The 15,437-nt window shown below is 46.9% G+C and overlaps 1 protein-coding gene across 1 annotated transcript in view; it reads left to right on the forward strand.

Moving 5' to 3' along the window:
• The window catches only part of LOC129813677 (retinal-specific phospholipid-transporting ATPase ABCA4-like), a 115,317-nt gene that overhangs the window by 83,798 nt on the left and 16,082 nt on the right, over positions 1-15,437 (forward strand). The window contains exons 32-43 of the mRNA XM_055866079.1: positions 35-224; positions 2,108-2,202; positions 2,747-2,779; positions 5,250-5,355; positions 5,664-5,738; positions 6,832-7,001; positions 7,750-7,927; positions 11,246-11,361; positions 12,017-12,164; positions 12,851-12,974; positions 14,494-14,623; positions 14,848-14,968. Of these exons, the coding sequence (XP_055722054.1) occupies positions 35-224; positions 2,108-2,202; positions 2,747-2,779; positions 5,250-5,355; positions 5,664-5,738; positions 6,832-7,001; positions 7,750-7,927; positions 11,246-11,361; positions 12,017-12,164; positions 12,851-12,974; positions 14,494-14,623; positions 14,848-14,968 (1,486 nt within the window). The remainder of the gene's footprint in view (positions 1-34; positions 225-2,107; positions 2,203-2,746; positions 2,780-5,249; positions 5,356-5,663; positions 5,739-6,831; positions 7,002-7,749; positions 7,928-11,245; positions 11,362-12,016; positions 12,165-12,850; positions 12,975-14,493; positions 14,624-14,847; positions 14,969-15,437) is intronic.

The following is a 15,437-nucleotide window of genomic DNA, read 5'->3' on the forward strand; positions in this document are numbered from 1 at the left end:
TGTGTGCGCGTGTGTGTGTGCTTTGTCCATACAGAAACCTGCCCTGTGAGAATGAGACATTGGGCTGGGAGACACCTGCGGTTTCTTCAATAGCCAATAACATCCTGCAGAGCCCTGAGTGGCACCCGCTAAACCCCTCCCCTTCCTGCCAGTGCAGCACCAATAAGAAGCTGACTATGTTACCCATCTGTCCAATCGGAGCTGGGGGGCTGCCCCCTATGCAGGTCAGTATACTGACTGTTCTCTGTGTCTACTGGATGTTTCTTATATGTTACAGCAGTAACCTGTCCTCCTGTAACCTGTCCTCCAGTAACCTGTCCTCCAGTAACCTGTCATCCTGTAACCTGTCCTCCAGTAACCTGTCCTCCTGTAACCCGTCCTCCTGTAACCTGTCCTCCTGTAACCCGTCCTCCTGTAACCTGTCCTCCTGTAACCTGTCCTCCAGTAACCTGTCCTCCTGTAACCTGTCCTCCTGTAACCTGTCCTCCAGTAACCCGTCCTCCAGTAACCTGTCATCCAGTAACCCGTCCTCCTGTAACCTGTCCTCCAGTAACCTGTCATCCAGTAACCTGTCCTCCAGTAACCTGTCCTCCTGTAACCCGTCCTCCTGTAACCTGTCCTCCTGTAACCCGTCCTCCTGTAACCTGTCCTCCAGTAACCTGTCATCCAGTAACCTGTCCTCCTGTAACCTGTCCTCCTGTAACCTGTCCTCCAGTAACCTGTCCTCCAGTAACCTGTCATCCAGTAACCTGTCCTCCAGTAACCTGTCATCCAGTAACCTGTCCTCCAGTAACCTGTCCTCCTGTAACCTGTCCTCCAGTAACCTGTCCTCCAGTAACCCGTCCTCCTGTAACCTGTCTTCCTGTAACCTGTCCTCCAGTAACCTGTCATCCAGTAACCTGTCCTCCAGTAACCCGTCCTCCTGTAACCTGTCCTCCTGTAACCTGTCCTCCTGTAACCAGTCCTCCTGTAACCAGTCCTCCAGTAACCTCCTCCTGTAACCTGTCCTCCAGTAACCTGTCCTCCAGTAACCTGTCATCCAGTAACCTAGACTCCAGTAATATGTCCTCCAGTAACCTGTGCTCCAGTAACCTGTGCTCCAGTAACCTATGCTCCAGTAACTTCTTCTCCATTAACTTGTCCTCCTGTAACCTGTCCTCTAGTAACCTGTCCTCCAGAAACCTGTTCTCCAGAAACCTGTTCTCCAGTAACCTCTCCTCCAGTAACCTGTCCTCCAGTAACCTCTCCTCCAGTAACCTGTCCTCCAGTAACCTCTCCTCCAGTAACTGTTCTCCAGTAACCTCCTCCAGTAACCAGTCCTCCAGTAACCTCCTCCAGTAACCAGTCCTCCAGTAACCTGTCCTCCAGTAACCTGTCCTCCAGTAGCCTCTCTTCCAGTAACCTGTCCTCCTGTAACCTGTCCTCATTAACCTGTCCTCCTGTAACCTGTCCTCATTAACTTGTCCTTCAGTAACTTGTCCTCCAGTATCCGTTCTCCAGTAACCTCTCCGACAGTAACCCGTCCTCCAGTAACTTGTCCTCCAATAACCTGTCCTCCAGTAACCTCTCTTCCAGTAACCTGTCCTCCAGTAACCTGTCCTCCAGTAATCTCTCCTCCAGTAATCTCTCCTCCAGTAACCTCTCCTCCAGTAATCTCTCCTCCAGTAATCTCTCCTCCAGTAATCTCTCCTCCAGTAATCTCTCCTCCAGTAATCTCTCCTCCAGTAACCTCTCCTCCAGTAACCTGTCCTCCAGTAACCTCTCCTCCAGTTACCTGTCCTCCAGTAACCTGTCACCCAGTAATCTGTCCTTCAGAAACCTGTCCTCCTGTAATCTGTCCTCCAGTAACCTCTCCTCCAGTACCCCTAGCCAGTCCAAACCTCTCCTCCAGTACCCCTAACCAGTCCAAACCTGTCCTCCAGTACCCCTTGCCAGCCCTAACCTCTCCTCCAGTACCCCTAGGCAGTTCAAACCTGTCCTCCAGTACCACTAGCCAGTCCTAACCTCTCCTCCAGTACCAAACACTGTTGTATTTCTGATATTGTGTTATCAAGCTGTTTTAATGTATCCAATGTGATGGTATACGTTATGTGTGATGTCTTTGCAGAGGAAAGAGGCTACGGGAGATATACTACTGGACCTGACTGATAGAAACATTACAGACTACCTGGTTAAAACCTACCCCAGCCTCATCAGACAAAGGTAAGGGGTCGATAACACCACCAGCTGAGATCATCTGTGTTATATGTATCAGACAGGTGTGGTAGAGTTACAGTCATCCATGTCAAACAGCAGAAGTCCTCTGATTATATGTTCATCTGTTACAGTCGTTGTATTGATTCATGTGACGACTGCTGCTCATCGAATGATTAACGATTTTATAATTACGTGATTAAATGAATCAGGTAATTACCATCTATCGTCATTAACACCATTGTGGCTGACAAAACCTATTGTCCCAAAGTCCATTTATTGCATGTCAATGTTCCGAGGCCGGTTCTCCATAGTGAGAGTACAAAGGAATTTTGTCTGCTGCCTTGAGATTTACAATGGGCGTGAGGTGTCATAAAATCCCCCCACATCAATACCTCTCGATCTCTTCCCCTCTAGTGGGTGTGAGAGATCTCTCTGTAGGATTGAAAGCTGACCCGAGCAGGCCAGTCATGACACTGTCATCCATGTCAAACAGAAGTCATCTGATATGTTAATCTGTAAGTCATTTTATTATTTTGTTTTCCATTTCCAGTTTGAAGAGCAAATACTGGGTGAATGAACAAAGGTATGCTTTTATTTATTTTCTAAACATATCTCATAGCAAACTAAATATCAGTTTTAGTTTAGCTTATTTTTCATACACTGTTTCACCCTCTAGTAGAAATGATGATTCTTGTCTCAGGGGATTTTGTGTAATATGTCTGGATCCTCTTCAGGTCTGGAGGGTTGTCTGTTGGAGGCCTGTCTGTTGGAAGGTTGTCTGTTGGAAGGTTGTCTGTTGGAGGCCTGTCTGTTGGAGGCCTGTCTGTTGAAGGGTTGTCTGTTGAAGGGTTGTCTGTTGAAGGGTTGTCTGTTGGAGGCCTGTCTGTTGGAGGCCTATCTGTTGGAGGCCTGTCTGTTGGAGGCCTGTCTGTTGGAGGCCTGTCTGTTGGAGGCCTGTCTGTTGGAGGCCTGTCTGTTGGAGGCCTGTCTGTTGGAGGCCTGTCTGTTGGAGGCCTGTCTGTTGGAGGCCTGTCTGTTGGAGGCCTGTCTGTTGGAGGCCTGTCTGTTGGAGGCCTGTCTGTTAGAAGGTTATCTGTTGGAGGCCTGTCTGTTGGAGGGTTGTCTGTTGGAGGCCTGTCTGTTGGAGGCCTGTCTGTTGGAGGCCTGTCTGTTGGAGGCCTGTCTGGTGGAGGCCTGTCTGTTGGAGGCCTGTCTGTTGGAGGCCTATCTGTTGGAGGCCTATCTGTTGGAGGCCTGTCTGTTGGAGGCCTGTCTGTTGGAGGCCTGTCTGTTGGAGGCCTGTCTGTTGGAGGCCTGTCTGTTGGAGGCCTGTCTGTTGGAGGCCTGTCTGTTGGAGGCCTGTCTGTTGGAGGCCTGTCTGTTGGAGGGTTGTCTGTTGGAGGCCTGTCTGTTGGAGGGTTGTCTGTTAGAAGGTTATCTGTTGGAGGCCTGTCTGTTGGAGGGTTGTCTGTTAGAAGGTTATCTGTTGGAGGCCTGTCTGTTGGAGGGTTGTCTGTTGGAGGCCTGTCTGTTAAAAGGTTATCTGTTGGAGGCCTGTCTGTTGGAAGGTTGTCTGTTGGAGGCCTGTCTGTTGGAGGCCTGTCTGTTGGAGGCCTGTCTGTTGAAGGGTTGTCTGTTGAAGGGTTGTCTGTTGAAGGGTTGTCTGTTGAAGGGTTGTCTGTTGAAGGGTTGTCTGTTGAAGGGTTGTCTGTTGGAGGCCTGTCTGTTGGAGGCCTGTCTGTTGGAGGCCTGTCTGTTGGAGGCCTGTCTGTTGGAGGCCTGTCTGTTGGAGGCCTGTCTGTTGGAGGGTTGTCTGTTGGAGGCCTGTCTGTTGGAGGCCTGTCTGTCGGAGGCCTGTCTGTCGGAGGCCTGTCTGTCGGAGACCTGTCTGTTGGAGGCCTGTCTGTTGGAGGCCTATCTGTTGGAGGCCTGTCTGTTGGAGGCCTGTCTGTTGGAGGCCTGTCTGTTGGAGGCCTGTCTGTTGGAGGCCTGTCTGTTGGAGGCCTGTCTGTTGGAGGCCTGTCTGTTGGAGGCCTGTCTGTTGGAGGCCTGTCTGTTGGAGGCCTGTCTGTTAGAAGGTTATCTGTTGGAGGCCTATCTGTTGGAGGCCTGTCTGTTGGAGGCCTGTCTGTTGGAGGCCTGTCTGTTGGAGGCCTGTCTGTTGGAGGCCTGTCTGTTGGAGGCCTGTCTGTTGGAGGGTTGTCTGTTGGAGGCCTGTCTGTTAGAAGGTTATCTGTTGGAGGCCTGTCTGTTGGAGGGTTGTCTATTGGAGGCCTGTCTGTTGGAGGGTTGTCTGTTGGAGGCCTGTCTGTTAGAAGGTTATCTGTTGGAGGCCTGTCTGTTGGAGGCCTGTCTGTTGGAGGCCTGTCTGTTGGAGGCCTGTCTGTTGGAGGGTTGTCTTTTGGAGGCCTGTCTGTTGGAGGGTTGTCTGTTGGAGGCCTGTCTGTTAGAAGGTTATCTGTTGGCGGCCTGTCTGTTGGAGGCCTATCTGTTGGTGGCCTGTCTGTTGGAGGCCTGTCAGTTGGAGGGTTGTCTGTTGGAGGCCTGTCTGTTGGAGGGTTGTCTGTTGAGGCCTGTCTGTTGGATGCCTGTCTGTTGGAGGCCTGTCTGTTGGAGAGTTGTCTGTTGGAGGGTTGTCTGTTGGAGGGTTGTCTGTTGGAGGCCTGTCTGTTGGATGCCTGTCTGTTGGAGGCCTGTCTGTTGGAGAGTTGTCTGTTGGAGGGTTGTCTGTTGGAGGGTTGTCTGTTGGAGGCCTGTCTGTTGGAGGGTTGTCTGTTGGAGGGGTTGTCTGTTGGAGGGTTGTGTGTTGGAGGGGTTGTCTGTTGGAGGGTTGTGTGTATGACTGTGTTGTTGGTCCACAGGTATGGAGGCCTGTCTGTTGGAGGCCTGTCTGTTGGAGGCCTGTCTGTTGGAGGCCTGTCTGTTGGAGGCCTGTCTGTTGGAGGCCTGTCTGTTGGAGGCCTGTCTGTTGGAGGGTTGTCTGTTGGAGGGTTGTCTTTTGGAGGGGTTGTCTGTTAGAGGGTTGTGTGTATGACTGTGTTGTTTGTCCACAGGTATGGAGGCCTGTCTGTTGGAGGTCAGCTGCCCATACTGGAAGTCAGCCCTAAACAGATCCAGGATACCCTCTCTCAACTGATGAAGATGCTCAACGTTACTGGGGTACTGATCACTACATACCTGGCCTAGTGGGTCAGGGCTGTCTGAGCACAGCACAGGAGGCTGGTGGCACCTTCATTGGGGAGGAAGGGCTCATAGTAATGTCTGGAGTGGAATTAAAGGAATGGTATCAAACACATCTTCCATTCCATTCACTCCATTCCAGACATTATTATGAGCTGTCCTCCCTTTCACCCACCTCCTGGGCTCTGGAGTGATGCAGCGTGCATCAGTAGGAGTAGTGGTAGGAATTAAGTGAGTGAGATTTACAGTTGGCTCAGTTGCACAATATTTTTTTATAATTCCGGCAGGGTCCTTACACAAAGCTGTCGCTGCAGGAGATTGGACCTTTCCTCAGATACATGGAAAGTGAATACAATGTCAAAGTAAGTTAGTTACTGGCTGTCATATACCTCTGAATCACAGTATGATATTATCATGTTACCTGAGACATTATATTGAAAAACAGTACACTGATATTATTTTTATTGAAATGTTTTATTTGTATTTGTTTTGTTATGTACACTACTGTTCAAAAGTTTGGGGTCACTTAGAAATGTCATTGTTTTTGAAAGAGAGGCACATTGTTTGTCTAATAAAATATAATCAAATTGATCAGAAATACAGTGTAGATATTGTTAGGGTTTTGTGGGTACTATTTAATGAAGCTGCCAGTTGAGCACTTGTGAGGTGCCTGTGTCCCAACTAGACACTCTAATGTACTTGTCCTCTTGCCCAGTTGTGCACCGGGGCCTCCCACTCCTCTTTCTATTCTGGTTAGAGCCAGTTTGCTCTGTTCTGTGAAGGGAGTAGTACACAGCGTTGTTCGAGATCTTCAGTTTCTTGGCAATTTCTTGCATGGAATAGCCTTCATTTCTCAGAACAAGAATAGTCTGACGAGTTTCAGAAGAAAGTTATTTGTTTCTGGCCATTTTGAGCCTGTAATCGAACCCACAAATGCTTATGCTCCAGATACTCAACTAGTCTAAAGAAGACCAGTTTTATTGCTTCTTTAATCAGGACAACAGTTTTCAGCTGTGCTAACATAAATGCAAAAGGGTTTTCTAATGATCAATTAGCCTTTTAAAATGATAAACTTGGATTAGCTAACACAACGTGCCATTGGAACACAGAAGTGATGGTTGCTGATAATGGGCCTCTGTACACCAATGTAGATATTCCATACAAAATCTCCTGTTTCCAGCTACAATAGTCATGTATAACATTTACAATGTCTACACTGTATTTCTGATCAATTTGATGATATTTTAATGGACAAAAAAAAGAAGGCTTTTCTTTCAAAAACAAGGACATTTCAAAGTGACCCCAAACTTTTGAATGGTAGTGTATATGACTCCATATTTCAGAATTTAACAAAAAAAACATCATAAATTGAACATGCCTCTAATCCCATCCAGGTCATTTTTTTTTAATACAAAACTTGTTATATATTGAACGCACCTCTGCTCCCCAAACCAGGTCTGGTACAACAACAAAGGCTGGCACGCCATGGTGGCCTTCATGAATGTGGCCAACAACGCCATTCTGAGGGCCCACCTGCCTCGTAACGTCGACCCCATGCAGTACGGCATCACAGCCATCAACCACCCCCTCAACCTCACCAAGGAACAGCTGTCTGAAGTCACTGTGTGAGTTACACCGGTTCCCTCTTTTTTAAAACAATACAGGAACTAATCACAGGCTTGTGCCGATTCAACGCCACGTTCTTCATACCTTCAGGGGTCGTGAACAGGATTTTTCCAGTTCATACATTGTGCCTTAGAGCCTTTTAGGGGCGGCGGGTAGCCTGGCGGGTAGGAACGTTGGGCCAGTAACCAAAAGGTTGCTGGATCGAATCCCCGAGCTGACAAGGTACAAGTCTGTCGTTCTGCCCCCTGAGCAAGGCAGTTAACCCACTGTTCCTCGGGCGCCAATGATGTGGATGTCGATTAAGACAGCCCCCCCCCCCCCCCCCACCTCTCTTATTCAGAGAGGTTGGTTTAAATGCGGAAGACACATTTCAGTTGAATACATTCAGTTGTACAACTAACTAGGCATCCCCTTTCCCCTGTAGCTTGTGGGCTTTGTGTTGAATATGTTGAAAATGTGTGTAAGTCATCTCCTCTCCCAGAATATCTTCCTTCTACTATGTGTCTGTCTCTCTGTGTCCCTGTCTGTCACCTAGGGTGACCATCTCTCTGTTATCTAACCTGTCTGTCCTCTAGAGTGACCATCTAACCTGTCTCTCTCTCCTCTCCCAGGTTGAAGACATCAGTAGACCCGGTGACAGCTGTCTGTTATCTAACCTGTCTGTTTCTCCTCTCCCAGGTTGAAGACACCAGTAGACCCGGTGACAGCTGTCTGTTATCTAACCTGTCTGTCTCTCTCCTCTCCCAGGTTGAAGACATCAGTAGACGCAGTGACAGCTATCTGTGTGATCTTTGCCATGTCCTTCATCCCAGCCTCGTTTGTCCTCTACCTGATCCAGGAGAGAGTAACCAAGGCTAAACACCTCCAGTTCGTCAGCGGGGTCAGCCCCCTTGTCTACTGGTTAGCCAACTTCTTCTGGGATATGGTATGTCTTTTAATCAATCAATAAACTGTTATTTATGAAGCCCTTTTTTATATCGTTATTAGTGACAAAAGTGCTTTACAGTAACCTGAACTAGACCCACAAAAGAGTAAGTCACGGTTACAGGAAGAAACCTGGAGAGGAACTAGACTCTTATGTAGCATGTTGTTCTCTCATGTTTCTAGAGCATGGAATTCAAATCAATTTTTTTGTCACATGTGCTGAATACATCAGGTGTAGACCTTACCGTGAAATGCTGAATACATCAGGTGTAAACCTTACAGTGAAATGCTGAATACATCAGGTGTAGACCTTGCCGTGAAATGCTGAATACATCAGGTGTAGACCTTACCGTGAAATGCTGAATACATCAGGTGTAGACCTTACCGTGAAATGCTGAATACATCAGGTGTAAACCTTACAGTGAAATGCTGAATACATCAGGTGTAGTAGACCTTACCGTGAAATGCTGAATACATCAGGTGTAGACCTTACTGTGAAATGCTGAATACAACAGGTGTAGTAGACCTTACCGTGAAATGCTGAATACAACAGGTGTAGTAGACCTTACCGTGAAATGCTGAATACAACAGGTGTAGTAGACCTCACAGTGAAATGCTGAATACAACAGGTGTAGTAGACCTTACCGTGAAATGCTGAATACAACAGGTGTAGTAGACCTTACCGTGAAATGCTGAATACAACAGGTGTAGTAGACCTCACAGTGAAATGCTGAATACAACAGATGTAGTAGACCTCACAGTGAAATGCTGAATACAACAGGTGTAGTAGACCTCACCGTGAAATGCTGAATACAACAGGTGTAGTAGACCTCACAGTGAAATGCTGAATACAACAGGTGTAGTAGACCTCACAGTGAAATGCTGAATACAACAGGTGTAGTAGACCTCACAGTGAAATGCTGAATACAACAGGTGTAGTAGACCTCACAGTGAAATGCTGAATACAACAGGTGTAGTAGACCTCACAGTGAAATGCTGAATACAACAGATGTAGTAGACCTCACAGTGAAATGCTGAATACAACAGGTGTAGTAGACCTCACAGTGAAATGCTGAATACAACAGGTGTAGTAGACCTCACAGTGAAATGCTGAATACAACAGGTGTAGTAGACCTTATAGTGAAATGCTGAATACAACAGGTGTAGTAGACCTCACAGTGAAATGCTGAATACAACAGGTGTAGTAGACCTCACAGTGAAATGCTGAATACAACAGGTGTAGTAGACCTCACAGTGAAATGCTGAATACAACAGGTGTAGTAGACCTCACAGTGAAATGCTTACTTACAAGTCCTTAATCAACAATGTAGTTTTAAGAAAATAGAGTTACGAAAATATTTACTAAATAAAGTAAAAAATAAATAAAATAAAAATAACATGATAAAATAACAATAATGAGGCTATATACAGGGGGTACCGGTACCGAGTCAATGTGCGGGGTAATTTGTACTTGTAAGTAGGGGTGAAGTGACTGCATAGATAATAAACAGCGAGTAGCAGCAGTGTAAAAACAAGAGGGGAGGGGTGTCAATGAAAATAGTTTGGGTGGCCATTTGATTAATTGTTCAGCAGTCTTATGGCTTGTGGGGTTAGAAGCTGTTAAGGAACGCTTGCCGTACAATAGCAGAGAGAACAGTCTATGACTTGGGTGACTGGAGTCTATGTCAATATTTTAGGCCTTCCTCTGACCCTGCCTAGTTTAAACTGTACTGTAGGTCCTGGATGGCAGGAAGCTTGGCCCCGGTGATGTACTGGGCCGTTCGCACTACCCTCTGTAGTGCCTTACGGTCAGATGCCGAGCAGTTGCCAAACCAGGTGGTGATGCAACCGGTCAGGATGTTCTCGATGGTGCAGCTGTATTACCTTTTGAGGATCTGGGGACCCATGCCAAATCTTTCCAGTCTCCTGAGGGGGAAAAGGCATTGTCGTTCCCTCTTCACGACTTTCTTGGTGTTTTTGGACCACGTTAGTTTGTTGGTGATGTGGACACAAAGGAACTTGAAGCTCCCAACTTGCTCCAACCTGTCCCATTGATGAGAATGGGTGCGTGCTCGGTCCTCTTTTCCTGTAGTCCATGATCATCTTGGTCACATTGAGAGAGAGGTTGTTGTCCTGGCACCACACTGCCAGGTCTCTGACCTCCTCCTTATAGGCCGTCTCATTGTTGTCGGTGATCAGGCCTACCACTGTTGTGTCGTCAGCAAAATGTATTATGGTTTTGGAGTCGTGTTTGGCCACGCAGTCATGGGTGAACAGGGAGTAAAGGAAGGGACTAAGCATGCACCCTGAGGGGCCCCCGTGTTGAGGATCAGCATGGCAGATGTGTTGTTGCCTACCCTTACCACCTGGGGGCGGCCCGTCAGGAAGTCCAGGATCCAGACGCAGAGGGAGGTGTTTAGTCCCAGAGTCCTTAGCTTAATGATGAGCTTTGAGGGCACTATTGTGTTGAATGCTGAGCAGTAGTCAATGAATAGCATTCTCACATAAGTGTTCCTCTTGTCCAGGTGGGAAAGGGAAGTGTGGAGTGCAATAGAGATTGTGTCATCTGTGGATCTGTTGGGGTGCAAATTGGAGGGGGTCTAGGGTTTCTGGGATGATGGTGTTGATGTGAGCCATGACCAGCCTTTCAAAGCACTTCATGTCTACAGACGTGAATGCTACGGGGCGGTTGTCATTTAGGCAGGTTACCTTCACTTTCTTGGACAAAGGGACTATGGTGGTTTGCTGGAAACATGTAGGTATTACAGACTTGGTCAGGGAGAAGTTGAAAATGTCTGCTCTGAGTAAGAATCCTGGTAATCCGTCATTCACGCCCTTGTGAATGTTGACCTGTTTAACTTCTTATGGGCAGGTGGGACGGTAGCGTTCCACCTGGCCAACATCAGGTGAAATTGCAGAGCGCGAAATTCAAACTACTGTATTATAAATATTTATAAATATCCGGAACAGCTGGTGTTCTCATGCATACTTCAGTGTTGCTTGCCTCGAAGAGAGCATAAAAAGCATTTAGCCTGTCTGGTAGGCTCGCGGATACAGTGCAATGAAATGCTTGCTTGCCAACTGTATTGAATATATTGAATTGTGCCTTTTGTGATAGATGTACCAAATTGTACGTACAGCTGGGCCCTGGGGCAAGTCTGAATAAGTATTTCTTAGGTATAAAGCCATCACAGTTTCGCCATACCCCTGGCGGCCATTCAAATTGGAATCTGATTGACATGGACGTGTCAGTGACTTGTTTCACTCGGATTTCATCAATTGAAATGTTTTCCATATTTTCCATCTCCGGTCTCTCCAGATGAACTACTCTCTCAGTACAGCCATGGTGGTGGGGATCTTTGTGGTCTTCGACAAGAAGTGTTACACCTCACCCACCAACCTGCCAGCCCTCGTTCTCCTGCTCTTCTTGTATGGGTGAGTACTAGGCATATGATTTGGGAAGCTTGTGTGTACTGCTTATGAAGACTTTATGAATGCTGTATAAAGCCTTTGTAAGGTGTTGTTTGTTTTAGGTGGGACCACTCCGATGCTCTGCTTTTTACCCCCTTTTTCCCCCCAATTTCGTGGTATCCAATTGTTAGTAGTTACTGTCTTGTCTCATCGCTACAACTCCCGTACGGGCTCGGGAGAGACGAAGGTCGAGAGCCATGCGTCCTCCGAAACACAACCCAACTTAGCGCGCCTCCAACCCGGAAGGCAGCCGCACCAATGTGTCGGAGGAAACACTGTGCACCTGGCCCCCTTGGTTAGCGCGCACTGCGCCCGGCTCGCCACAGGAGTCGCTAGTGCACGATGAGACAAGGATATCCCTACCGGCCAAACCCTCCCTAACCCGGATGACGCTAGGCCAATTGTGCATCGCCCCATAGACCTCCCGGTCGCGGCCGGTTGCGACAGAGCCTGGGCTCGAACCCAGAGTCTCTGGTGGCACAGATAGCACTGCGATGCAGTGCCTTAGACCACTGGGCCACCCGGGAGGCCCCAAATCCCCCTTTTGATGTCCTAAATCTCTCTCTCTCTCTCTCTGTCTCTCTCTCACCCCGTCTCTCTCTTCCCTCTCTCTCTCTAGGTGGTCAGTAACCCCCATGATGTACCCCATGTCATACATCTTTAACATCCCCAGTACAGCCTACGTCTCTCTGTCCTGCATCAACCTGTTCATCGGCATCAACAGCAGCGCCCTCACCTTCATATTGGAACTGTTCGAGAACAACCGGGTGAGGATGTGGGAGAGAGGGAGGGAGAAGCAGATTGTGTATGAGAGAGAAAGAGAGAGGGAGCAAGTCATGTTTATTGTATTGTTGTTTATTGTATTGTTGTTTATTGTATTGTTGTTTTTTGTTTGTTGTGTTGTTTACTGTATTGTTGTTGTTTACTGTATTCTTGTTGTTGTGTTGTTGTTGTTTACTGTATTCTTGTTGTTTATTGTGTTGTTTGTTGTGTTGATGTTGTTGTTGTTTATTGTGTTGTTTGTTGTGTTGATGTTGTTGTTGTATATTGTGTTGTTTTTGTTGTTGTGTTTGTTGTGTTGATGTTGTTGTTTGTGTTGTTGTTTGTTGTGTTGATGTTGTTGTTATTGTGTTGTTGTTGTTTACTTTATTGTTGTTGTTTATTGCGTTTTTGTTTGTGTTGTTGTTGTTTATTGTGTTGTTGTTTGTTGTGTTGCTGTTGATGTTGTTTATTGTGTGGTTTATTGTGTTGTTATTTGTTGTTGTTTATTGTATTGTTGTTGTTTATTGTGTTGTTGTTATTTATTGTGTTGTCGTTGTTTATTTTGTTGTTATTTGTTGTGTTGATATTGTTGTTTATTGTGTTGATGTTTATTGTGTTGTTTGTTATGTTGTTGTTGTTATTGTGTTGTTGTTTATTTTGTTGTTTATTGTATTGTTGTTGTGCTCCCCAGGCCTTGTTAGAGTTCAATGAGTGGCTGAAGAAAGGCCTCCTGGTGTTCCCTCACTTCTGTCTGGGACGGGGACTGATTGACATGGCTATGAACCAGGCGGTGACTGATGTCTATGCACACTTTGGTGAGCACAATATAGCTAGTGTTGTATCTCTATGGCACACAACATTCCCACACTCATCTCTTCTCTAAACCTCCTCCAGCCTACAACATTCCCACACTCATCTCTTCTCTAAACCTCCAGCCTACAACACTCCCACACTCATCTCTTCTCTAAACCTCCAGCCTACAACATTCCCACACTCATCTCTTCTCTAAACCTCTTCCAGCCTACAACATTCCCACACTCATCTCTTCTCTAAACCTCCTCCAGCCTACAACATTCCCACACTCATCTCTTCTCTAAATCTCCAGCCTACAACATTCCCACACTCATCTCTTCTCTAAACCTCCAGCCTACAACATTCCCACACTCATCTCTTCTCTAAACCTCCAGCCTAAAACACTCCCAAACTCATCTCTTCTCTAAACCTCCAGCCTACAACATTCCCACACTCATCTCTTCTCTAAACCTCCTCCAGCCTACAACATTCCCACACTCATCTCTTCTCTAAACCTCCTCCAGCCTACAACATTCCCACACTCATCTCTTCTCTAAACCTCCTCCAGCCTACAACATTCCCACACTCATCTCTTCTCTAAACCTCCTCCTCCAGCCTACAACATTCCCACACTCATCTCTTCTCTAAACCTCCTCCAGCCTACAACATTCCCACACTCATCTCTTCTCTAAACCTCCTCCTCCAGCCTACAACATTCCCACACTCATCTCTTCTCTAAACCTCCTCCTCCAGCCTACAACATTCCCACACTCATCTCTTCTCTAAACCTCCTCCAGCCTACAACATTCCCACACTCATCTCTTCTCTAAACCTCCTCCAGCCTACAACATTCCCACACTCATCTCTTCTCTAAACCTCCTCCAGCCTACAACATTCCCACACTCATCTCTTCTCTAAACCTCCTCCAGCCTACAACATTCCCACACTCATCTCTTCTCTAAACCTCCTCCAGCCTACAACATTCCCACACTCATCTCTTCTCTAAACCTCCTCCTCCAGCCTACAACATTCCCACACTCATCTCTTCTCTAAACCTCCTCCTCCAGCCTACAACATTCCCACACTCATCTCTTCTCTAAACCTCCTCCTCCAGCCTACAACATTCCCACACTCATCTCTTCTCTAAACCTCCTCCTCCAGCCTACAACATTCCCACACTCATCTATTCTCTAAACCTCCTCCAGCCTACAACATTCCCACACTCATCTCTTCTCTAAACCTCCTCCAGCCTACAACATTCCCACACTCATCTCTTCTCTAAACCTCCTCCTCCAGCCTACAACATTCCCACACTCATCTCTTCTCTAAACCTCCAGCCTACAACATTCCCACACTCATCTCTTCTCTAAATCTCCTCCAGCCTACAAGACTCCTGACTGAAAATAAACTATTCTTTTAAACCTCCTCCTCCAGCCTATTCATTCTGGCCCGTCTCTAGCCTGGTAACCAGATCTGTTAGTGCTTTAGCACAAACTCTTCTGAGGATCAAGGCCTGGTACATTGTCCCATGTTGTGTTTCAGGTGAGGACCGTGCCATGGATCCGTTCAAATGGGACTTTGTAGGGAAGAACCTGGTTTTCATGGCTATAGAAGGATGTGTCTATTTCCTCTTCACTATCCTCATAGAGTACCGCTTCTTCCTCGACCACTGGTGAGGAACTAGCTACAATATCACCGTGTGGAAGGGTTTTTCTTTTTTTATATCCGTCTTTGCACAACAGGAAATGAAAAAATGAAAATGGAGCTAATTTAGTGGATCATTCAAGTTAGAAGCACAGTTATCTCAAACTCGACGTACATTTGGTGTGAAAAGGGGTCGTATTGATCAATCACTCAATCAATCAACGAGTCAATCAATCCATTTCCCCTCTCCAGGTTATCAGACTTCCGAGGGCCCCCGCCTAAAGACGAGGATGAGGACGTGGCGGTGGAGAGAGAGAGGATCTATAACGGCGGGAACAAGAGTGACATCCTACAGATCAGAGACCTCTGCAAGGTTAACTGTCATCTTGACCCCTTGAATACGACATAGGAGACCCCTCCATCACAACACTTGTCTTTTAACATACTTGTGCATACAGACTCCTCACAAATATCTGTTGTATCACAACCGGATGTGTCAAATGAGGTGGGGAACCTACTAGGTCAAAGAGAGGAAACTGTGAGGTGTGTACCCTACTAGGTCAACGAGAGGAAACTGTGAGGTGTATAACCTACTAGGTCAAAGAGAGGAAACTGTGAGGTGTATAACCTACTAGGTCAACGAGAGGAAACTGTGAGGGGTGTAACCTACTAGGTCAAAGAGAGGAAACTGTGAGGGGTGTAACCTACTAGGTCAACGAGAGGAAACTGTGAGGGGTGTAACCTACTAGTTCAAAGAGAGGAAACTGTAGAGTGTGTAACCTACTAGGTCAACGAGAGGAAACTGTGGGGACATGTTGGATTGTAGGCATGTGTTGTTACCT

Source organism: Salvelinus fontinalis, chromosome 17 (assembly GCF_029448725.1).
Source record: "Salvelinus fontinalis isolate EN_2023a chromosome 17, ASM2944872v1, whole genome shotgun sequence".
Lineage (NCBI taxonomy): Eukaryota > Metazoa > Chordata > Actinopteri > Salmoniformes > Salmonidae > Salvelinus > Salvelinus fontinalis.